Source organism: Oncorhynchus tshawytscha, linkage group LG26, assembly GCF_018296145.1.
Source record: "Oncorhynchus tshawytscha isolate Ot180627B linkage group LG26, Otsh_v2.0, whole genome shotgun sequence".
In the NCBI taxonomy this organism is placed as follows: domain Eukaryota; kingdom Metazoa; phylum Chordata; class Actinopteri; order Salmoniformes; family Salmonidae; genus Oncorhynchus; species Oncorhynchus tshawytscha.
Window position 1 is genome coordinate 24,549,152 of NC_056454.1, and position 25,639 is coordinate 24,574,790.

The following is a 25,639-nucleotide window of genomic DNA, read 5'->3' on the forward strand; positions in this document are numbered from 1 at the left end:
CCTTTGGGCCAAGCACCTGTGTGTAGTTGCCTTTGATATTTACTGGTGTTGTCAGCCTGCTTTGTCCATCCCTGTTTATTCATGTTATCCCCGGAGGAGATCAAATCAGTTCCTACTTCATCTGATAAACACCATGGCAACCCTGCTAGATTCTGTTCTGTCACAGCATCTGGTGATGGGGTGTCTGGAGTTTCTGCTCTTGTTAGGGTCTTTCCTCTTGTCTCTGTCTCTTTCACATGTATCACCCCTCCTCTCTCCATCTCCTCCTCCCACTGCTGGCTCTGGGTCTATTCTTCCTCTGGCTGCTAGTCTTCTACTACTGGCTCAGAGAGGAAATGGGGCTACCTCAGTCTCCCTGGCGACTCGGACGCAGAGACTGTGAGTCCTTGCCTCCTTGTGTGTGCATGCTTGCATGTGTGCGCCCCACTTATTGTGAATATATTTCCACCAAGCTGTGCCGCTCTGCTCCAATCGCTGCCACTCATACGGGCTCATTCTATGACATAAATTAGATCATCATTAGGATATTACATTCACCTGCCAGATACATCTCACATCAAATGACGCAATCTGTCCATTCTGCATTTTTACCTTCAGAAAGACTAAAGGCTATCTAGGCCTACATCTGTCTTACTCTCTCCTCCTTTTCCCTCTACTTCTTTTTAAAATTTCCCCCTGCTCTGACTGTCCTCTTCTCTCACCCTCATCTGTTCTGATTCTCTACCCCAATCCTCTACTTCTCTTTTCTCCATTCTGTTCTTTTCCTCTCCCATCTCCCCCCTATATTACACTATTGTACTCATTTTGCTGTCTCGTACCCCTCACTTGCTCTCTCACTACCCATCTTCTCTATTCTATCTACCCTTTCTCCCCTTCTCTTGCCCCCTCTCCCCTCCTCTTCCCCTCTCTTCTCCTCACAGAGCAGTCTGAACAGTATGATGAGTATGTACAGTGAGACCGGTGACTATGGCAACGCCAATGTGAGTGGGGAGCTGCTGTTGAACATCAGCTACAGCTATAAGACAGGCGCTCTCAATGTCCTGGTGAAGGAGTGTCGCAACCTGGCCACCGGGGATGAGAGGAAGCAACGCACAGACGCGTAAGGGCACACACACACTGAAGAACCTACACTCTAAGAAGAAAAGGTGCTATATAGAACCAAAAAGGGTTCTTTGGCTGTCCCGACAGGAGAACCCTTTAAAGAACCCCTTTTGGTTCCAGGTAGAACCCTTTTGGTTCCAGGTAGAACCCTTTTGGGTTCCATATAGATTCCTTTCCACAGATGGTTCTACATAGAACCAAATAGAGTTCTACCCGGAGCCAAAAAGGGTCTTACATGGTACCAAAAAAGGTTCTCCTATGGGGACAGCCACAGAACCCTTTTGGAATCCTTTCTTCCAAAGAGTGTATGCTTACACAAACACACACACTAAATGATCACAGTCACTGACCATCAGCTCAACTTGAACCAATCCATGACTGAAGTGTGAACTCACCATGACCCACAATCATGACAGTCATGGTATGATAGAGTAACCTTAGTGAAGCCCTGGGGTGATCATATGGATCCCTGCATACATGTCCTCCTCTGGAGTGTGGCTGAATGACTGTATCTTCCATTGGCAGCTATGTGAAGGCTTACCTTCTCCCAGACAAGTCTCGCCAGAGCAAGAGGAAGACCAGCATCAAGACCAACACAATCAACCCTGTGTTCAATGAGAACCTTAGGGTAAGGAAGTGTTTGTGTGCACGTATGAAAATGTGTATAGCTTGGGAGACAGTAAAATGTAATGAGTTTGTTTTTGTGGTCATGAGAATGTGTATCGTTGCCTGAAGAAAGAGTGTGTGTCAATACTAGTGACAGGCAGCAGGTGTTCATATTTAAAGAAATGAAGCTTTCATTAACCTGCACCACCATACCTAGTGTTTCAGCCTTCATCAAGGCCCTGGTGTGCGTGTTTTATTCCTGTATGAGCATCGGCAGGAAATTAGTTTTGGTACTCAGTCCTACTCTCCATCCGTCTCTCTCACCTGTGCTGTGCTGTGTAGTATGTGATCAGCCACTCCCAGTTGGAGACGCGGACATTGCAGCTGTCTGTGTGGCACCACGACCGCTTCGGTCACAACAGCTTCCTTGGGGAGGTGGAGCTGACCTTTGACTCCTGGGAGTTTGACACTAACATGGAGGAGTGGTACTCTCTGCAACCCAAGGTATCCTGTGTTTAGATGGACAATAGCGTACATGTGTGGATTTATACTGTATGTAAGTTGTAAATGCTGTAAGTACAGTATGTTTGTTTTATGTGCAGCTGGACAGTAGAATGGACTCCACGCTCCAGTATAAAGGGGAGCTAACCGTCGTTCTTAAGTACATCCCTGCAGAGAAGAACCTCATGCTACCCCTGGACCAGGTCCAAGGTACTCCACAATTACCCCCTCTGTTTTATCTGCCCCCAGCCCAGCACTAACACACCTGATTCAACTAATTGACTAAAGATGTTGATAAACGGAACCCTTTCGTCCTCTCCTCCTCTCAGTGAAGAAAGGTTTTCTGAAAGGAAAGAAGACCAGCATCAAGCTGCCCAAAGGAGGAATGGTGGAGCTGCTGGTCAAGGAGGCCAAGAACCTGACCGCTGTCAAGTCTGGAGGCACCTCGGACCCCTTTGTGAAAGGGTGAGACGGGTGCACCCATTTAGTTTCATGTGGAGACCCATTTATTTCAATCAGCCTACATTTCTAGGACCTACTATCTACCTTCTTCCTATTCAATGGGTCTCGAGTGGCGCAGCAGTCTAAGGCACTGCATCTCAGCGCTAGAGGTGTCACTACAGACCCTGGTTAGATTCCAGGCTGTATCGCAACCAGCTGTGATTGGGAGTCCCATAGGGCGGCGCACAATTGGCCCAGCGTCGTCCAGGTTTGGCCGGGGTAGGCCGTCATTGTAAATAAGAATTTGTTCTTAACTGACTTGCCTAGTTAAATAAAGGTTAAATATTCCTCTGACAGTTTTGTATTTCTTGTTTCCTGTCTCCCCATCTGTTCAGGTACCTGCTCCCTGACAACAGTAAGTCCACCAAGCACAAGACGGCGGTGTTGCGTCGCACGGTCAACCCCCAGTGGAACCACACCTTTACCTACTGTGGCCTGCAGGCCGGAGACCTGAACAACGTGTGTCTGGAGCTCACCGTCTGGGACAAGGAGGCTCTGGCCAGCAACGTCTTCCTGGGGGGAGTCCGACTCAACGGAGGGACAGGTCTGTCTGTCTTTTCAATTATTTTCTCTTTCTCCTCTGAGGTTTAGGGTGATTTGTAGCATATTCAGTCAGCATAACGCTGTAAGGATATGGAGTGTATGGAACAGATAGTGATGACCTATTGTCTCCCTCCAGACCAGAGCTATGGGAACCAGGTGGACTGGATGGACTCATACGGAGAGGAACAGCGACTGTGGCAACGCATGATTGACAACCCAGAGGTCCCCCAGGAGTGTACACTGATGCTGAGGTCCAGCATGTGCAAGCACAACACATGACATGGCGGGAGGGAGAAAAAGGAGAGAGGCAGTTGGAAAGACAGAGGGGAAACAGAGAAAGGTATCAGAGAGGCGAGAAAAAGTGGAAGTTAAGAAAGAGGGAAATAAAATGAACAAAAGAAAGAGAGGGACAGTGGTTGAGAGTGCTTCATGGCCTTGCTCTATCCCCGCAATAAAGAGCTGATGACATCACCCCACTTCCTGAACTTTGAACCCTAACCACTGAGCCACCCTGATCCTGCACTGGGGTTCGTGGCCCTCTACCTGGTTAAGTGGATAACCAGTCATGCCTTACACACACACACCCTGCCCTCCAAAGCATCCAGCCAAGACCAAGCACTGCTACAACAACAACAACTACTAATACCGCTGTACATTATGACATATATGTAACATAATGAACAAGCATGTGCCATTGTATGATCTGATCTGACTCCCGGTTTCCACTATGCACATACATTATGGGTGTGTGGGGGAACCTGTCCTTGTCTCTGTAGTTTATTTACAACACTCTCCTCTCCCTGTGATGAGACCACGAGTTAGAAGCTGTCCTTATTCCCAGATCTAGGATCAGATTTTCTTGACCTGCTCCTAACTATAACCATTAGTGGGAAGTTAACATATCTGACCCTGTATCAGTGGTTCAGGATAGCCTCTACCTACTCTCATAAGGTAACTACTCCAAAGGCACTTTGGGTTTGTTGCATTGCTGAGGAGATTTAAACATTCCAATAGAATACTGTACAATGACAATTAGGGTATGTTCAAGACTGCGATGTTTCATGCAATAATTGTATTATGCAACATTCTGAACTGATAATCACCTGTTTCAAATTGTTGCACAATTGCATTGTAACTGATCCTGAACACACCAATAGTTTTACTGTTGTCTTGATAAAGCACATTTTAAGAGTAGAACAGCACAAACAATACTCACTTCATCAACAGACGTTTTTGGACCTAACTTTGTGTGGAAACAGATTAAGGTGGAAATCTAACCAGAGATCTATCAGCACCAAATTGCTGATCAAAATGTATTGTGTCAAACGTGGAAGAGTCAGGGCAGTTCTATCTGCAACACTGGAAACATTTTGCCCCAGGAGCCTTGAGGAGATGGGAGGAGGATTGCATGTTCCACGATGAGTCAGTGTCCAGTCCACCCTCTGTCTGTGACTCATTGAATAAAGCACATCCGTCAGAGTGTCTGTCCCTGTAACTCAGGCCACTGTGACCCCTTGGTCCTTGTAACCTCCCTGGATGAGTAATAACACTTCTAGTATCCCCCCGTAAAGGGTTCCGGTGTCTTGGAATGCGTCCCAAATGGTAACCTTTTCCCTTTAAAGTGCACTTGTAGAGCACTATAAAGGGAATGGGCCAGTAATCAAAGGTCACTGGTTCGAATCGCCGAGGCACCGAGGTGAAAAATCTGTCGATGTCCCCTTGAGCAAGGCACTTAACCCTAATTGCTCCTGTAAGTCACTCTGGATAAGAGCGTCTGCTAAATGGAAATAAATGGAAATGGAATAGGGTACCATTTGACCGCAGACTATGTCTCTGTATACAGTCATATCCTACTGTGGTGCCATTCTTTCTTTGGAATGACAAGTCTGCACATTCGCCATTGTCTAAGTTTCTGTTATGCTCAACAACCATTGAAAAGTGCATAATAATAATGATACTATTAAAATGGCATTTACTGTATAGATGAGTTGTGCGCAATACCCTGCTGCTACTGAAGAAACACTAGACGTGTCTAACAGCATGTTACGGTCTCTGTTTTAATGTCCTCTCATTTCAAAACTAGATTGATTTGACTTTGGAATGTGACTGAATCCATCTCTTCTTTTGATTGCAATGTGTTATCAGAATATTTTGAAGTAATAAACCACACATATCAGACCACAGATCAGATCTCTATGTTTAGAACAGACTTTCTGTGCGGAATGTAACTGAGCGTGTCTGACCGGGTCAGTGTGTGTGTGTGTGCACGTGTGTGTATTTGCATTCACACAGCAGCCATCTCTCCTGAGCGTAAAAGTATAAAACTTTTTATGGTCATTACAAAAGACAAACTACATTACAAAAGACAAACTAGACTGTCGTAAAACATAGTTCTGGTTCTAACTGTAACAACAGAAGGACGAGGTCACTCTTTTTAAGAGGGCTATTTAATCATGGTTGTGTGAAATCAAAGGGAACGAACAGCAGTGTACTGATGGACCAGCATCACTGGCTGTCACATCACACACACACACATTCCCGAGTGCTTATTATTAATGTCCTAATTAAAACACTGCTACCAGAATTGAAAAACATAAATATAAAACAGCTAAAGGATTTTTCCAGTTTCATATCTTAAAAAAAAGAAAATAGTTATTATACAAAACATCATAATAATAGTAAAATGTGTCCAAGCTTTAAAAAACAAACAAAAAACAAGACTGACGAGTACAATAATCAATATGATTGTGATGACCCACTCTGCCCAGGACCTCTAACTGCTGTAGGATGCAGTGATGAAAGTGAGTTATATTTCCATTCTAATTAGCCTGGGCCCAATGCTCCACAGCTCCAAACTCCAATCAGACATTCTGATACTAATGATTCCTACTTAGTAGTGACTATTGAATCCCCTGTCTCCTTACAATTAGAATGGCACTTCAACTGAAAGTCATCACATTGGTGGGAAATAGAGGGTTCAATGACTTATTGATGGATACGTTAACTAGCTGTGGTCTGCTATGGGGAACTGGAGGATGGGAGTCGGGTTCAGGAAGTAATATTAAGCAACGGTAGGGTTTAATTATTGACTTGGAGGGATATTGTGGGGGTGAGAAGGACTGTCCATAGGGTGAAGGAAATAGGGTGCGTTGAGGAGTACAATTGGGAATAGTGGGCTTTTTTGGGGAGATGGTGTTGGGGTGGGGGTGTCATTGAGATGTTGTACTACTGGCAGGTGTGGCCTGCCTCCTGCTGCAGCACCATCTCATCCATGCGTCCCTGCCAGGTGTCAATGGTGGTGAAGATCTGGGCTGAGGTGATGGGGTATGTGTAGCGCTCCTTGTCCATCCCCTGCTTGTCAATCATCACCATGTTGAAGTTATTATGGGAGATCTGGAGCAGTAACCTAGGCAACATACATCCAACACTTCCATCAGGTCAAGGCTGAACACACAATGGTAGGTCTGAAGAATGAGTTATAGGTTTGTAATGAATGATGATGACGGTGTGTGTATGTGTGTGTGTGTGTACCGGAGTTGTAGAGCCAGCCCTGGGGGGATGAGTCTGTGGCTGATACGGCCGATCTGTGCCGGGTAAATCCCGACCAGCTCAATCACCGTCACATGCCTGAGATCCAGACCACACTGGGCATGCTGGAATACACACACATTTACATTATAACCACACCAAAAACACACAAATAGCATTGTACACACACGCACAGAACATGAAAATGCACTCACATACAAATTCAAGTAATGTCAACAAAGTTCACAGAATCCATCACCTGGCCTGTTAAAGGCCCAGTGCAGTAAAAAACGTGATTATCCTGTGTTTTATATATATTTCCACACTATGAAGTTGGAATAATACTGTGAAATTGTGAAAATGCCCTTGTAGTGTAAGAGGTGTTTGAAAAGACTGCCTGAAATTTCAGCCTACTTTGGTGAGATTGAGTTTTGGTGACATCACCAGGCGGTAAATTAGTTAATAGACCAATAAGAGAGAGTTCCAAACCTCTCGCTAACAGCTAGTTTTACCTTCCCCACTCAGACCACTCCCAGACAGTCCTAGTACTATTCTTGCTTTAGAAATTGCTCTTTGCTCTTTTAGACCATTTTAATTTAAAACAATCACAGTAAGGTACTTAATTGTTTCCCATAAAGAATTTGATAACGAGATGAAATTGGCTGCATTGGACCTTTAAAGGCGAGGTTGTAATGACTCACCGCGTATGACAAGAGTCACCTCTTTCCTGACACTTTAAAGGTCAGGCTTTTTAAAGGCTGCTCCCTTTTAATATCTTTTGACAGGCAGAAAATCATCCAAAATAGAATAGCCTGAATTTACAGAGCACACCGGCGTTGTTTATGCTGTGCGGTGACATTTTCTCTGTTTACCAGAAACTGAGGAACTACACACCCCATCAGCAGAACCACAGACAATTTGACCTACTCCCCCACTCGGTCTCCCTCTTTCCTCACGCTCTGCCTTTCTCCCCTCCCTCTCCCTCCATCCTTCCCTCCTACTCCCTCACCTGTAGATTAGTCATTTGGAACCTGTAGTAATGATTGGCAGCTGTGGGAGCAGAAATGATGAGGAGGCGTCGTTTCTCATAGAACTGGTCCAGCAGACCTGAGGCTGTACGCACCCCCACGTTGATGTTCATAGCTGTGACATAACATGTTATGACATAATAAAACACTACATCATTGCAACATATCACATCATCACATTCTATGAAAGCAAATAATGTAACTTGATTTGCAATTGCCCAGAAAAACTCAAAATGTTAATTTCATTGCTCTGTTTTACTTGTCTTTACTGGTCTTGTTGTTATAAAGTTTGCTCTGACTTGTTCCTTCCACAGCATATATCAGAAGTGCTATATGGAGTGTCACTGTATTTTAAAATATGATAGCAGTATAATACTGTCTCTTCTATTAGACAATAATCCACTTAAGTATGTGTCACAGACAGTGCTGGTCGATTTCAGAGCAGGCGGTATTGATCTGCTGGATCTCTGTGAGCGATCGTCAGCCCATCCTGGCCGAGGGAGACATCCCCGTTTTCACCTCCAGCGAACCCCTCAGCACCCCTGATCACAACTTCAATGCTGCTTAACACACAGCATGGTGGATGTGTAATGTACAGTTGAAGTCAAAAGTTTACATACACTTATGTTGGAGTCAATAAAACTATTTTTTCAACCACTCCACAAATGTCTTGTTAACAAACTATAGTTTTGGCAAGTCGTTTAGGACATCTACTTTGTGCATGACACATGTAATTTTTCCAACAATTGTTTACAGACAGATTATTTCACTTATAATTCACTGTATCACAATTCCAGTGGGTCAGAAGTTTACATACACTAAGTTGACTTTGCCTTTAAACAGCTTGGAAAATTCCAGAAAAATGGTGGCAGCATCATGTTGTGGGGGTGCTGTGCTGCAGGAGGGACTGGTGCACTTCACAAAATAGATGGCATCATGAGGAGGGGAAAATTATTTGGATATATTGAAGCAACATCTCAAGGCATCAGTCAGGAAGTTAAAGCTTGGTCGCAAATGGGTCTTCCAAATGGACAGTGACCACAAGCATACTTCCAAAGTTGTGGCAAAATGGCTTAAGGACAACCAAGTCAAGGTATTGGAGTGGCCATCACAAAGCCCTGACCTCAATCCTATTGAACATTTGTAGGCAGAACTGAAAAACCATGTACGAGCAACGAGGCCTACAAACCTGATTCAGTTACACCAGCTCTGTCAGGAGGAATGGGCCAAAATTCACCTGACTTATTGTGGGAAGCTTGTGGAAGGCTACCCGAAACATTTGACCCAAGTTAAACAATTGAAAGGCAATGATACCAAATACTAACTGAGTGTATGTAAACTTCTGACCCACTGGGAATGTGATGAAAGAAATAAAAGCTGAAATAAATCATTCTCTCTACTCTTATTCTGACATTTCACATTCTTAAAATAAAGTTGTGATCCTAACTGAACTAAGACAGGGAATTTTTAGTAGGATTAAATGTCAGGAATTGTGAAAAACTGAGTTTAAATGTATTCGGCTAAAGTGTATGTAAACTTCCGACTTCAACTGTATGTGTGTGTGGTTTATAGTGATGGGGGGGAAAAAATGAATAGTTACATATCGGGATATTATTTTTGACGATATATCGTATCATTTTGAAAAGATCACATTATCATTATTGTGCTGGTTTGATGTGCCTGCATGTTCTCATTCTTCTTTTTAAATAGGGAGTCAATTTGTTTTTCAGAATTTTTATTTCCATGTCTGATCAAAACTCATTTTCTCATGGCTCTCTCTTGTCCCTCTGCAGCAGACAGATGGTGAGCAATATGTTTGGAACATTGAATCGCAATATAATCACAGTATTGAATCGCAATACATATAGATTCGTGATAATCGCAATACATATCGTATCGACACCTAAGTATCGTGATGATATTGTATCGGGAGGTCCTTAGCAAATCCCAGCCCTATTGGTTTATGTGAAGTGTAAAGTACTGTATGTGTGTCTGTGAGGTGTGCTTATGTGATGTGAACAATATGTGTGTATGTGTGTGTGTGTATACATACATGTGTGTGTGTGCACAGATATGTACCTGCACAGTTGGTTTCCGTGCCTGACCACGTGAGTCCATACTGGCACACCCTGGCAGCACTGCCCTGGAGTTCATACCCTCCTGTACATTTGAAATCACAGGTGGCTCCGTAGTTATCTCCATCACTGTCACACTTCATATAGCCGTTTTCTGGAGGAGTGATGGGGCTGCAGCGACGCACTGGTGGCACAAAACAGATTCAGACACTCTAAGGCTGTGTTCACGCATCCCAATTCTGATAGTTTTTTGCTAATTTTGTATTTTGACCAATCATTTCAGCTCTGAAAAAGATCTGATGTGAAAAGATCTGACGTGATAGGTCAAAAGACCAATTAGTGGAATATAAAAATTGTCTGATTGTGTAAAAGCAGCCTAACAGGCATAAATGTGTAAGTGTTCTGTGTTTGTTCCTTCAAATGTTGTCAGAACATTGCTGTCTGACTAGAAACACTGTAAAAATGTTGGGGGATCACCTCGTACTCTGACAGAGAAGCGGCAACTGCCTTTGTTCCCGGCGCGGTCATAGACGGTGTAGGACATCTTATGGAGCCCCTCGGGGAAGTGTCCAGGAGGCTTCCCTTTCAGGATCACACTGTAAACACAGCCTCAGTCAAATACTACACTGTGTCAATAGTACTGAAGCTTAATTAAAGACTTACCCTACTACTACTGCTACCATGACTACTACTATTACTGCTACTGCCACTAGACTTGGGCGGTATCCAGATGGTAATACCTTCATACCAACCTTGTGCTATACCGTGATATTCGGTAATGCCGGCACTGAACACAAGGGGAGCTGTTTTCTAAATCCACAGCCTCTGTAATCCTAAGGTTAGCAATGCTAACAAGTACATGTAAAATCTCATAGAGAATGCAAACTAAATGCTAACAAGTTCTTTGCAAATATTTTATACATCCTCTGATCTAAATTATTTCCAGGACAAACGTCCCAGCTCATAAAGCTATACAAGTAACTCAAAAAGCTACTTAACAGTTTGCTGCAGGCACAAAACAAATACTAGACAGCAAGGCTCTTGATCCAGGAGGCGATTCTCTACTGTTACTAAGCCAAGCTAACCACTTTGTTAGATAGCAAACTAGCTACTAAATTAGCAAACCAAATACACAACTGCAGAACATTTAGCACATTTTAGACAGTTAAATTAATAGCTATAAAATATCTAGCTGGCAAACATTTAGTTGTGAATTCCATACTGTAACTAGATGTGTGCTGCACAACAGTGAGTGACTCACAAGTCTCTTGTTGTTGTGTGCTTGTAAACAAACACCACGTGAAGGAGGACTACCGGTAAGAATAAATATGTGACAGGTAAAATAAAGAACGCAATCTTCTTTATTGCCTATCATATTGCACTAGCTGACTGCAGGTATTTACTTAAAAAGTAACTACAAAATATTCAAATGTAAATAAAAACTTCAAATAAATAGTTTAAACAGTATTGAAAAAACATCCTGTGGCCAAATATCCCGGTATATACATGGTAGAGGTCAACCGATTAATCTGCATGGCTGATTAATTTGGGCCAATTTCAAGTTTTCATAACAAATCGGTAATCTGCATTTTTGTACGCCGATTATGGCCGATTACATTGCAATCCACGAGGAGACTGTGTGGCAGGCTGGCCACCTGTTACGCAAGTGCAGCAAGGAGCCAAGGTAAGTTTCTAGCGAGTGTAGCAGTGTGATGTTGTTCCCCTAGATTATGCACCAAGTTGCACACAAGGACCTATTCAAATAGGCCAGGTCAAGAGGGGATAATAATAATAATTCAGTGTGTTTTTTAAACTTAATTACAGCTGCATAGCTAATGTTAGTTGTTGGTGTACAAACGTTTTTTCATATCTATATTGTACATACACGTGATTGTAAAAGTTTTGTATATTTTGGTTTGGCCCATCGAGGGTTATATGTATTTCCATAACCCCTTATTGTTCTCTTTTGCCTGACCTTGGGCAAGCAAAGTATGTTGTCCGTGGCTCGGAAATTGTTCAATATAAAACCGTGGTAATGTTACACAATGTGGACAATATAAAGATTTATTAAAGTTTCACCGAGCTCGCTTACTAGGGTACCTATTGTAACTTGTGAGTACTTGGGACGGTGTTTGAGTGAGTTTCTATGAGCTGCGCAGGTGCCTGAGAGCTATGACTGCGCCAAGGGCTAAAATGTTGTGTGTTGTCTCTTCGTGTGCAGGGCAAATAAAAATAATCCAACCAGCAGACCTCCAGTTGTGGCAGTGTCCTAATTAAAAGTACATAACGCAGAACGAACCACGCTACACTAGCATTAAACTTATCTTATAAAAAACAATCAATCTTAACATAATCACTAGTTAATTACACATGGTTGATGATATTTCTAGTTTAACTAGCTTATCCTGCGTTGCATATAATCAATCTACTTTTCCAAAAGGGTGCCGATTTAACAAAAGTGCATTTGCGAAAAAAGCAAAATCGTAGCACCAATGTACCTAACCATAAACATCAATGACTTTCTTAAAATCAATACACAAGTATATTTTTTAAAACCTGCATATTTAGTTAAAAATAATAATTTTAGCAGGCAATATTAACTAGGGAAATTGTGTCACTTCTCTTGCGTTCAGTGTAAGCAGAGTCAGGGTATATGCAGCAGTTTGGGCCGCCTGGCTCGTTGCGAACTGTGTGAAGACCATTTCTTCCTAACAAAGACCGTAATTAATTTGCCAGAATTTTACATAATTATGACATAACATTGAAGGTTGTACAATGTAACAGCAATATTTAGACTTAGGGTTGCCACCCGTTCGATAAAATACGGAACGGTTCCGTATTTCACTGATAAACGTTTTGTTTTCGAAATGATCGTTTCAGGATTTGACCATATTAATGACCTAAGGCTCATATTTCTGTGTGTTTATTATATTATAATTAACTTCTTGGATATAGGGGGTGCTATTTTAATTTTTGGATGAAAAACGTTCCCGTTTTAAACAAGATATTTTGTCACGAAAAGATGCGACTATGCATATAATTGACAGCTTTGGAAAGAAAACACTCTGACGTTTCCAAAACTGCAAAGATATTGTCTGTGAGTGCCACAGAACTGATGTTACAGAAAAAACCCAGATAAAAATCCAAATCAGGAAGTGCCGCATTTTTTGAAACCGCCTCATGCCAATGACTCCTTATATGGCTGTGAAGGAGCTAGGAGTCAGCTTACATTTTCCCCAAGGTGTATGCAGCATTGTGACGTATTTGTAGGCATATCATTGGAAGATTGACCATAAGAGACTACATCTACCAGGTGGTCGCTTGGTGTCCTCCGTCGCAATTATTGCGTTGTCTCCAGCTGCAGTATTTTTCCGTTTGCTTCTGATGAGAAGCCAACTGCCACCACTGATAGATTATCGAATAGATATGTGAAAAACACCTTGAGGATTGATTCTAAACAACGTTTGCCATGTTTCTGTCGATATTATGGAGCTAATTTGGAAAAAAGTTTGGCGTTGTAAGTGACTGCATTTTCTGGTCTTTTTCTTAGCCAAACGTGATGAACAAAACAGAGCTATTTCGTCTACACAAATAATATTTTTGGAAAAAATGAACATTTGCTATCTAATTAAGAGTCTCGTCATTGAAAACATCCGAAGTTCTTCAAAGGTAAATGATTTTATTTGAATGCTTTTCTTGTTTTTGTGAAAATGTTGCCTGCTGAATGCTAGGCTTAATGCTATGCTAGGCTATCAATACTCTTACACAAATGCTTGTGTAACTTTGGTTGAAAAGCATATTTTGAAAATCTGAGATGACAGTGTTGTTAACAAAAGGCTAAGCTTGTGTTTGAATATATTTATTTAATTTCATTTGTGATTTTCATGAATAGGAAACGTTGCGTTATGGTAATGAGCTTGAGGCTATGATTACGCTCCCGGATACGGGATTGCTCGACGCTAAAGGTTAAGTCTATGATTTGATGGAGCAGTCTGACTGAGCGGTGGTAGGCAGCAGAAGGCTCGTAAGCATTCATTCAAACAGCACTTTCCTGCGTTTGCCAGCAGCTCTTCACAAAGCTTGAAGCATAGCGCTGTTTATGACTTCAAGCCTATCAACTCCCGAGATTAGGCTGGCAATATTATAGTGCCTATAAGAACATCCAATAGTCAAAGGTATATGAAATACAAATGGTATAGAGAGAAATAGTCCTATAATTCCTATAATAACTACAACCTAAAACGTCTTAACTGGGAATATTGAAGACTCATGTTAAAATGAACCACCAGCTTTCGTTGTTGCTGAGAACCAGCAACAAAATAACAAAGTGAAACCAAAACGAACGTACCGTTCCGTAGGCTACAAGAGCTGTACAAAAACAAGATCCCACAACATAGGTGGGAAAAAGTCTACCTAAGTATGATTCCCAATCAGAGACAATGATAGACAGCTGCCTCTGATTGGGAACCACACTCAGCCAAACACAAAGAAATACAAAACATAGAATGCCCACCCCACATCACACCCTGACCTCACCAAGTAGAGAAATAAAACGTCTCTCTAAGGTCAGGTACTGGACACCGTCGCTGGAGGCTTCGTGCCATGGATCATCACTGGAGGCTTCGTGCCATGGATCATCACTGGAGGCTTCGTGCCATGGATCATCACTGGAGGCTTCGTGCCATGGATCATCACTGGAGGCTTCGTGCCATGGATCATCACTGGAGGCTTCGGGCCATGGCTCATCGCTGGAGGCTTCCTACGTGGAGCCGGAACATGTCTTACCGGACTGAGGAGACGTACTGGAAAGCTGGTGCGTGGAGCTGCCACAGGGCTTACCAGGCTGGGGAGACATACTGGAGGCCTGCTACGTGGAATCGGAACAGGTCTCACCGGACTGGGGTGATGCACTGGAAGCCCGGTGCGTGGAGCAGGCACCTGGATACACTGGGCCGTAGAGGCGCACTGGAGGTCTCAGGCGTAGAGGCGGCACAACCCGTCCTGGCTGGATGGTTACTTTCGCCCAGCAAATGCGGGGCGCTAGCACAGGACGCACTGGGCTGTGCAGACGCACCGGAGACACAGTGCGCAGAGCCAGCGCAGGATATCCTGGGCCGAAGAGACGCACTGGAGGCCAGGAGCGCTGAGCCGGCACCATCTGTCCTGGCTGGATAACCATTCTAGCCCGTCCAATGCGGAGAGCTGGAATGTAGCGCACCGGGCTGTGAACGCGCACTGGAGACATGTTGCGCATCACCGCATAGCACGGCGCCCGATCGGTCACACGCTCCCCACGGAAAGCACGGGGAGTTGGCTCAGGTCTAAACCCTGACACCGCCAATCTCCCCGTGTGACCCCCCCATTTTTTGGGGGGGAGCTGCCACTCGGGCTTCCGTGCCGTGACCCCTTGTATAGTTACCGTTCCTCTAATTCCTCGTATCCTCGCCGTTCCACTCTAGCTGCTTCTATCTCTTCCCTTGGACGGTGATACTCTCCAGCCTGCGCCCAGGGACCCTTGCCTTCCAGTATCTCCTCCCATGTCCACTCCTCCAGAAAATGCTGCTGGGTCTTTTTGTGGTGGGATCTTCTGTAACGTGCGTTGTTTGAAGGAGACCAAGGCGCAGCGTAATTTGTGGTCATCATATTTATTTATGAGAACCAGCAACAAAATAACAAAGTGAAACCAAAACGAACGTACCGTTCCGTAGGCTGTACAAAAACAGGATTCCACAACATAGGTGGGGAAAAAGGCTACCTAAGTATGATTCACAATCAGAGACAATGATAGACAGCTGCCTCTGAATGGGAGCCACACTCGGCCAAAGACAAAGAAATCCAAAACATAGAATGCCCACCCCACATCACACCCTGACCTCACCAAATAGAGAAATAAAACGTCTCTCTAAAGTCAGGGAGTGACATGGCACATACTTTCTTCTCCAATACTGTGTTTTTGCATTATTTAAACCAAATTGAACATGTTTCATTATTTAATTGAGACTAAATGTATTTTATTTATGTATTAAATTAGGTTAAAATTAAAAAGTATTCATTCAGTATTGTTGTAATTGTCATTATTACATGTGTAATGAGCCTCATTTAGACTTGTTTTAAGGACATTACATCAAAGTTGGATCAGCCTGCAGTGTGGTTTTCCACTTTAATTTTGAGTGTGACTCCAAATCCAGACCTCCATGGGTTGATAAATTTGATTTCCATTTATAATTTTTGTGTGATTTTGTTGTGAGCACATTCAACTATGTAAAGAAAAAAGTATTTAATAAGAATATTTAATTCATTCAGATCTAGGATGTGTTAGTGTTCCCTTTATTTTTTTGAGCAGTGTATGTAAAAAAAAAATATATATATATAAAAATACATTTTATATATATATATATATATATATAAATAAATCGACCGATTAATCGGTATCAGAATTTTGGGTCCTCCAATAATCGGTACTGAAAAATCATAATCGGTCGACCTCTAATACACGGTATACAGCCCAAGCCTAACTACCACTAAAGGTTATAAATGAAGGTTCAGTGGAGTTAGGGGTTAAGGATCAGGGGTCAGACTGACTCAGTGAGGATGCCATCGGCCGTGTCCTTGCCCTCCGGTGTGTCCCAGGTCACCCTGGCAGTGAGCTTGCCAGGCTCTGCCGTCTTGTCCTTCAGGTTAGGACACTTTATTACTGGGGCATCCACATCTACCAGAGAAGGAGAGAGGAGATGGCGTAAAGAGTGGTTAAAAAGGTCAGCAGATGTGGAGGGAAGAGAAACAGGAAGAATGTGCTTTTCCCTGTTCTGTTCTGTTCTGTTCTGTTATGTCCTGTCTGTGTAATTGGGGTGATTTTAGACTAGAGAAGCTGCTGTGATGGAGTGCTGTTTCACCGAGTCGTGACGGAAAGACTACATTGATAACATACAGCTGGCTGGGGTTTTCATGCATCGGCAAGATAGAACAGCTGCCTTTGGTAAGACAAGTGGTGGCGGTCTGCCTATTTGTCAATAACAACTGGTGCACAAAATCTAATATTAATGAAGTTGCAAGGTGTTGCTCACCCGAGGTAGAGTATCTCATGATAACACGTAGACAACACTATTTACCAAGAGAGTTTTCATCTATACTTTTTGTAGCTGTCTATTTACCACCACAAATCGATGCTGGCACTAAGACCGCACTCAACGACCCGTATAAGGCCATATCAAACAAGAAAATGCTCATCCAGAGGCGGCACTCTCAGTGGCCGGGAACTTTAATGTAGGGAAACTTAAATCCGTTTTACCGCATTTCTACCAGCATGTTACATGTGCAACCAGAGGGAATAAACTCTAGACCACCTTTACTCCACACAGAGATATGCATACAAAGCTCACCCTCCATTTGGAAAATCTGACCATAACTCTATCCTCCTGATTCCTGCTTACAAATCAAATATAATTGTATTTGTCACATGCGCCGAATACAACAGGTGTAGTAGACCTTACAGTTAAATGATACCTTACAAGCTGTTAACCAACAATGCAGTTAAGAAAAAGAAGTCTTAAGTAAAAAATTCAAACAGCAATTCATTATAGAGCAGCATTAAAATAACAGTAGCGAGGCTATATACATACGGGGGGTATCGGTACAGAGTCAATGTGCGGGGGCACCGGTTAGTCAAGGTCATTGAGCAGGTTGGGAGCTTCAAGTTCCTTAGTGTCCACATCACCAATGAATTGTCATGGTCCAAACACACCATGACAGTCGTGAAGAGGGCACGAAAATGCCTATTCCCTCTCAGGAGACAGAAAATATTTGTCATGGGTCCTCAGATCCTCAAAAAGTTATACAGCTGCACCATCGAGAGCATCCTGACTGGTTGCATCACCGCCTGGTATGGCAACTGCTCGGCCTCCGACCGCAAGGCACTACAGAGGGTAGTGCGTACGGCCCAGTACACCAGTGGGGCCAGCTTCCTACCATCCAGGACCTCTATACTGGATGGCAGGAAGCCTAGTGGTTGGGGCGGCAGGTAGCCTAGTGGTTAGAGCATTGGGCCAGTAAACGTAAGGTTGCTAGATCGAATAAGAACAAGGTAAAAAATATGTTGTTCTGCCCATGAACAAGGCAGTTACACCACTGTTCTTAGGCTGTCATTGTAAATAAGAATTTGTTCTTAACTGACTTGCCTAGTTAAATAAAGGATAAATAAAAATAAAACAAAAAATATACCAGTAAGAGGAAGGCCCTAAAAATTGCCAAAGACTCCAGCCACCCTAGTAATAGACTTTTCTCTCTGCTACCACAGTACCAGAGCGCCAAGTCTAGGTCCAAAAGGCTTCTTAACAGCTTCTACTCCCAAGCCATAAGACTGCTGAACAACTAAGCAAATGACTACCTGGACTATTTGCATTGACCCCCCCATTTTTAAGCTGCTGCTACTCTGTTTATTATCTATGCATGGTCACTTTACCTCTACCTACATGTACAGACGTGGCCAAAAGTTGAGAATGACACTAATATTAATTTCCACAAAGTTTGCTGCTTCAGTGTCTTTAGATATTTTTGTCAGATGTTACTATGGAATACTGATGTATAATTCCAAGCATTTCATAAGTGTCAAAGGCTTTTATTGACAATTACATGAAGTTGATGCAAAGAGTCAATATTTGCAGTGTTGACCCTTCTTTTTCAAGACCTCTGCAATCCGCAGAGGCATGCTGTCAATTAACTTCTGGGCCACATCCTGACTGATGGCAGCCCATTCTTGCATAATCAATGCTTGGAGTTTGTCAGAATTTGTAGGTTTTTGTTTGTCCACCCACCTCTTGAAGATTGACCACAAGTTCTCAATGGGATTACGGTCTGGGGAGTTTCCTGGCCATGGACCCAAAATATTGATGTTTTGTTCCCCAACTTAGGTTATCACTTTTGCCTTATGGCAAGGTGCTCCATCATGCTGGAAAAGGCATTGTTTGTCACCAAACTGTTCCTGGATGGTTGGGAGAAGTTTCTCTCGGAGGATGTGTTGGTACCATTCTTTATTCATGGCTGTGTTCTTAGGCAAAATTGTGAGTGAGCCCGCTCCCTTGGCTGAGAAGCAACACCACACATGAATGGTCTCAGGATGCTTTACTGTTGGCATGACACAGGACTGATGGTAGCGCTCACCTTGTCTTCTCCAGACAACCTTTTTGCCGGAGGCCCCAAACAATCGGAAAGGGGATCCATCAGAGAAAATGACTTTACCCCAGTCCTCAGCAGTCCGATCCCTGTACCGTTTGCAGAATATCAGTCTGTCCCTGATGTTTTTCCTGGAGAGAAGTGGCTTCTTTGCTGTCCTTCTTGACACCAGGCCATCCTCCAAAAGACTTTGCCTCACTGTGCGTGCAGATGAACTCACACCTGCCTGCTGCCATTCCTGAGCAAGCTCTGTGCTAGTGGTGCCCCGATCCCGCAGCTGAATCAACGTTAGGAGACGGTCCTGGTGCTTGCTGGACTTTCTTGGCGCCCTGAAGCCTTCTTCACAACAATTGAACTGCTCTCCTTGAAGTTGTTGATGATCCGATAAATGGTTGACTATGGTGCAATCTTACTGGCAGCAATATCCTTGCCTGTGAAGCTCTTTTTGTGCAAAGCAATGATGATGGCATGTGTTTCCTTGCAGGTAACCATGGTTGACAGAGGAAGAACAATGATTCCAAGCACCACCCTCCTTTTGAAGCTTCCAGTCTGTTATTCGAACTCAATCTGCATGACAGAGTGATCTCCAGCCTTGTCCTCGTCAACACTCACACCTGTGTTAACGAGAGAATCACTGACATGATGTCAGCTGGTCTTTTTGTGGCAGGGCTGAAATGCAGTGGAAATGTTTTTTTTGTGGATTCAGTTCATTTGCATGGCAAAGAGGGACTTTGCAATTAATTGCAATTCATCTGATCACTCTTCATAACATTCTGGAGTACATGCAAATTGCCATCACACAAACTGAGGCAACAGACTTTGTGAAAATGAATATGTGTCATTCTCTAAACTTTTGGCCACGACTGTACATATTACGTCAATTACCTCGACTAACCAGTGCCCCCACACATGGACCGGTACCCCCTGTATATAGCCTTGTTACAGTTATTTTATTGTTGCTCTTTCATTATTTGTTATTTTTCTATTTTCTTATTTTTTAATTTTATTTATTTATTGAGTAAATATTTTCTAAACACTTTAAAAAAAACTGCATTGTTGGTTAAGGGCTTGTAAGCATTTCACTGTTGAAAAAAATCGATTTGATTTGACAGCTACAGACAAACACCACACACACAAACGCCATACACATACTGTACATCGGTAACATCCACACAAGCACTCTCTGACTCACCTATGCAGGCGCTCTCCCCTGAGGTCCAGGTCTTGTGGTACTGGCAGGTAACAGTCTTGGACCCCTTCAGAGTGTATCCAAGGGAGCAGAAGAACTCACAGCGGGAGTTAAAGTAGGATCCATCTGAACACTTATAGCCACCATTAGCAGGCATCTGTAGCTTAGGACACCGGATCTCTGACAGGGAAACACAAATCAAGTCCAAAAATGTATTTTCACAAAGAGGGTGTATGATTAGCAGGTAGCTGATGAATCTGACAATGATTCTATTGGTTGTGTGTATCTTCAGTGGTTACATACAGTACCAGTCAAAAGTTTGGACACACCTACTCTTTTACGGGTTTTTCTTTATTTGTACTACATTTCTACATTGTAGAATAACAGTGAAGACATCGTAACTATAAAATAACACATATGGAATCATGTAGTAACCAAAAAAGTGTTAAACAAAATCAAAAATATATTTTATACTTGAGATTCTTCAAAGTAGCCACTCTTTGCCTTGATGACAACTTTGCACACTCTTGGCATTCTCTCAACCAGCTTAATGAGGTAGTCACCTGGAATTCATTTAAATTAACAGGTGTGCCTTGTTAAAAGTTAATTTGTGTAAGACTAAGTCCATATTATGGCAAGAACAGCTCAAATAAGCAAGGATCACAGCCTCTTTTTCAACTTTCGCAACTAGTTTGCCGGGCAGGGTGTAGAACCCAGTTCTTACATTTGAATATAAAAATGGATTTGATCAAACAAAACTATGCTACCTTTTATCTCTGGGACCCTCAGGATGACAAATCAGAGCAAGATTACTAAATGTAAGTACATTATTTACCTTCTGAGGTGAATGTATCAAATCAGTTGCCATGATAAAAGCATGTTGTTGTTTTGCACTCTCCTCAGACAATAACGTGGTCTTTTTTCACTGTAATAGCTACTGTAAATTGGACAGTGCAGTTAGATTAACAAGAAGTTAAGCTTTCTGCCCATATAAGACATGTCTACTGTATGTCCTGGAAAGTTGGCTGTTACTTACAATGTCATTCTAGTCACATTAGCGCATATTAACAACAACCGTTCCAGTTTAGGGACACCGATCTTAAGACATGAAGGTCAGTCAATACTGAACACATCAAGAACTTTGAAAGTTTCTTCAAATGCAGTCGCTAAAACCATCAAGCGCTATGATGAAACTGGCTCTCATGAGAACCGCCACAGGAAAGGAAGACCCAGAGTTACCTCTGCTGCAGTGGATAAGTTCATTAAAGTTACCAGCCTCAGAAATTGCAGCCCAAATAAATGCTTCACAGAGTTCAAGTAACAGACATCTCAACATCAACTGTTCAGGCCTTCAAGGTTGAATTGCTGCAAGAAACCACTACTAAAGGACGGCAATAAAAAGAAAGAGACTTGCTTGGGCCAAGAAACACAAGCAATTGACATTAAACCTGTGGGAATCTGTCATTTGGTCTGATGAATCCAAATTTGAGTGCCATGTCTTTGTGAGATGCAGAGTAGGTGAACGCTTGTGTGGTTCCCACCGTGAAGCATGGAGGAGAAGGTGGGATGTTGTGGGAATGCTTTGCTGATGACGCGGTCGGTGATTTATTTAGATTTCAAGGCACAATGAACCAGCATGGCTACCACAGCACTCTGCAGCAATACGCCATCCCATCTGGTTTGCACTTAGTGGGACTATAATTTGTTTTTCAACAGGACAATGGCCCAAAAACACACCTCCAGGCTGTGGAAGGGCTATTTAACCAAAAAGGAGAGTGATGGAGTGCTGCATCAGATGACCTGGCCTCCACAATCACCCGACCTCAACCCAATTGAGATGGTTTGGGATTTTTTTATTTTATTTCACCTTTATTTAACCAGATAGGCCAGTTGAGAACAAGTTCTCATTTACAACTGCGACCTGGCCAAGATAAAGCAGTGCGACAAAAACAACAGAGTTACACATGGGATAAACAAACATACAGTCAATAACACAATAGAAATATATATATGTATATACAGTGTGTGCAAATGTAGTAAGATTAGGGAGGTAAGGCAATAAATAGGCCATAGTGGCAAAATAATTACAATTTAGCATAAACATTGGAGTGATAGATGTGCAGATTATGATGTGCAAGTAGATGCTGGTGTGCAAAAGAGCAAAAATAAATAACAATATGGGGATGAGGTAGTTGGGTGGGCTATTTACAGATGGGCTGTGTGCAGGTGCAGTGATCGGTAAGCTGCTCTGACAGCTGATGTTTAAAGTTAGTGAGGGAGATGTAAGTCTCCAGCTTCAGTGATTTTTGCAATTCGTTCCAGTCATTGGCAGCAGAGAACTGGAAGGAAAGGTGGCCAAATGAGGAGTTGGCTTTCGGGATGACCAGTGAAATATACCTGCTGGAGCGCGAGCTACAGGTGGGTGTTGCAATGTTTTTTTTATTTTTTTTATTTCACCTTTATTTAACCAGGTAGGCTAGTTGAGAACAAGTTCTCATTTGCAACTGCGACCTGGCCAAGATAAAGCATAGCAGTGTGAACAGACAACACAGAGTTACACATGGAGTAAACAATTAACAAGTCAATAACACAGTAGAAAAAAAGAGAGTCTATATACATTGTGTGCAAAAGGCATGAGGAGGTAGGCGAATTATTACAATTTTGCAGATTAACACTGGAGTGATAAATGATCAGATGGTCATGTACAGGTAGAGATATTGGTGTGCAAAAGAGCAGAAAAGTAAATAAAGAAAAACAGTATGGGGATGAGGTAGGTAAAAATGGGTGGGCTATTTATCGATAGACTATGTACAGCTGCAGCGATCGGTTAGCTGCTCAGATAGCAGATGTTTGAAGTTGGTGAGGGAGATAAAAGTCTCCAACTTCAGCGATTTTAGCAATTCGTTCCAGTCACAGGCTGCAGAGAACTGGAACGAAAGGCGGCCAAATGAGGTGTTGGCTTTAGGGATGATCAGTGAGATACACCTGCTGGAGCGCGTGCTACGGATGGGTGTTGCCATCGTGACCAGTGAACTGAGATAAGGCGGAGCTTTACCTAGCATGGACTTGCAGATGACCTGGAGCCAGTGGGTCTGGCGACGAATATGCAGCAAGGGCCAGCCGACTAGAGCATACAAGTCGCAGTGGTGGGTGTTATAAGGTGCTTTAGTGACAAAACGGATGGCACTGTGATAAACTGCATCCAGTTTGCTGAGTAGAGTGTTGGAAGCAATTTTGTAGATGACATCGCCGAAGTCGAGGATCGGTAGGATAGTCAGTTTTACTAGGGTAAGTTTGGCGGTGTGAGTGAAGGAGGCTTTGTTGCGGAATAGAAAGCCGACTCTTGATTTGATTTTCGATTGGAAATGTTTGATATGAGTCTGGAAGGAGAGTTTACAGTCTAGCCAGACACCTAGGTACTTATAGATGTTCACATATTCAAGGTCGGAACCATCCAGGGTGGTGATGCTGGTCAGGCGTGCGGGTGCAGGCAGCGAACGGTTGAAAAGCATGCATTTGGTTTTACTAGCGTTTAAGAGCAGTTGGAGGCCGCGGAAGGAGTGTTGTATGGCATTGAAGCTCGTTTGGAGGTTAGATAGCACAGTGTCCAAGGACGGGCCGGAAGTATATAGAATGGTGTCGTCTGCGTAGAGGTGGATCAGGGAATCGCCCGCAGCAAGAGCAACATCATTGATATATACAGAGAAAAGAGTCGGCCCGAGGATTGAACCCTGTGGCACCCCCATAGAGACTGCCAGAGGACCGGACAGCATGCCCTCCGATTTGACACACTGAACTCTGTCTGCAAAGTAATTGGTGAACCAGGCAAGGCAGTCATCCGAAAAACCGAGGCTACGGAGTCTGCCGATAAGAATATGGTGATTGATAGAGTCGAAAGACTTGGCAAGGTCGATGAAGACGGCTGCACAGCACTGTCTTTTATCGATGGCGGTTATGATATCGTTTAGTACCTTGAGCGTGGCTGAGGTGCACCCGTGACCGGCTCGGAAACCAGATTGCACAGCGGAGAAGGTACGGTGGGATTCGAGATGGTCAGTGACCTGTTTGTTGACTTGGCTTTCGAAGACCTTAGATAGGCAGGGCAGGATGGATTTAGGTCTGTAACAGTTTGGATCCAGGGTGTCTCCCCCTTTGAAGAGGGGGATGACTGTGGCAGCTTTCCAATCCTTGGGAATCTCAGACGATATGAAAGAGAGGTTGAACAGGCTGGTAATAGGGGTTGCAACAATGGCGGCGGATAGTTTCAGAAATAGAGGGTCCAGATTGTCAAGCCCAGCTGATTTGTACGGGTCCAGGTTTTGCAGCTCTTTCAGAACATCTGCTATCTGGATTTGGGTAAAGGAGAACCTGGAGAGGCTTGGGCGAGTAGCTGCGGGGGGGGCGGAGCTGTTGGCCGAGGTTGGAGTAGCCAGGCGGAAGGCATGGCCAGCTGTTGAGAAATGCTTGAACAGTGAGCTGAGAAAAGACGGGGCTTTACATAGCAAAGACTTATAGATGACAAGGAACCAGTGGGTTTGGCGACAAACATGAAGCGAGGGACCGTCAACGAGAGCATAGAGGTCGCAGTGGTGGGTAGTATATGGGGCTTTGGTGACAAAACGGATGGCACTGTGATAGACTACATCTAATTTGCTGAGTAGAGTGTTGGAGGCTATTTTGTAAATGACATCGCCATAGTCAAGGATTGGTAGGATAGTCAGTTTTATGAGGGTATGTTTGACAGCATGAGTGAAGGAGGCTCGACAATCAGATTGCATAGCGGAGAAGGTACGGTGGGATTCAAAACGGTTGGTGATCTGTTTGTTAACTTGGCTTTCAAAGACTTTAGCAAGGCAGGGCAGGATGGGTATAGGTCTATAAGAGTTTGGGTCTAAAGTGTATCCCCTTTAAAGAAGGGAAGAAAGGTTGAACAGGCTAGTAAAAGGGATTGCAACAATTGCCGCAGAAAGAGAGGGTCCAGAAAAGAGAGGGTCCAGAAAGAGAGGGTCCAGATTGTCTAGCCCATTATTTGTAGAGGTCCAGATTTTACAGCTTTCTCAGATCAGCTATTTGGATTTGGGTGAAGGAGAGGTGGGTGGGGGGGCTTGGGCAAGTTTCTGCAGGGGGTGCAGAGCTGTTGGCCGGGGTAGGTGTAGACAGGTGGAAAGCATGGCTAGCCGTAGAAAAATGCTTATTGAAATTCTCGATTATCGTGGATTTATCGGTGGTGACAGTGTTTTCTAGCCTCGGTGCAGTGGGCAGTTGGGAGGAGGTCTTATTCTCCATGGACTTTACAGTGTCTCAAAACTGATGAGTTGGGATGAGTTGGCCTGCAGAGTGAAGGAAAAGCAGCCAACGAGTGCTCAGCATCTGTGGGAACTCCTTCAAGACTGTTGGAA

General features: G+C 43.5%; 2 protein-coding genes across 4 annotated transcripts in view; one reads left to right on the forward strand and one right to left on the reverse strand.

Moving 5' to 3' along the window:
* LOC112225408 (synaptotagmin-like protein 5) overlaps positions 1–4,939 on the forward strand; it is a 68,833-nt gene extending 63,894 nt beyond the window's left edge. Inside the window, exons 10-17 of one of the 2 annotated variants that reach the window (XM_024389357.2) lie at positions 310–378; positions 921–1,099; positions 1,627–1,729; positions 2,050–2,211; positions 2,310–2,418; positions 2,538–2,673; positions 3,045–3,253; positions 3,389–4,939. In XM_024389357.2, the coding sequence (XP_024245125.1) occupies positions 310–378; positions 921–1,099; positions 1,627–1,729; positions 2,050–2,211; positions 2,310–2,418; positions 2,538–2,673; positions 3,045–3,253; positions 3,389–3,531 (1,110 nt within the window). In that variant the 3' untranslated portion in view covers positions 3,532–4,939. The remainder of the gene's footprint in view (positions 1–309; positions 379–920; positions 1,100–1,626; positions 1,730–2,049; positions 2,212–2,309; positions 2,419–2,537; positions 2,674–3,044; positions 3,254–3,388) is intronic. The other variant, XM_024389358.2, reaches the window with a different exon arrangement.
* Positions 4,940–5,563: 624 nt separating this feature from the next.
* Positions 5,564–25,639, reverse strand: part of LOC112225409 (sushi-repeat containing protein X-linked) — a 31,359-nt gene continuing 11,283 nt past the window's right edge. For both annotated transcript variants that reach the window (XM_024389360.2, XM_024389359.2), the window contains 7 exons: positions 20,244–20,420; positions 16,466–16,592; positions 10,361–10,479; positions 9,888–10,067; positions 7,790–7,923; positions 6,784–6,905; positions 5,564–6,658 (listed from right to left, as the gene is read on the reverse strand). In XM_024389360.2, coding sequence (XP_024245128.1) covers positions 6,478–6,658; positions 6,784–6,905; positions 7,790–7,923; positions 9,888–10,067; positions 10,361–10,479; positions 16,466–16,592; positions 20,244–20,420 — 1,040 coding nt within the window. In that variant the 3' untranslated portion in view covers positions 5,564–6,477. The remainder of the gene's footprint in view (positions 6,659–6,783; positions 6,906–7,789; positions 7,924–9,887; positions 10,068–10,360; positions 10,480–16,465; positions 16,593–20,243; positions 20,421–25,639) is intronic.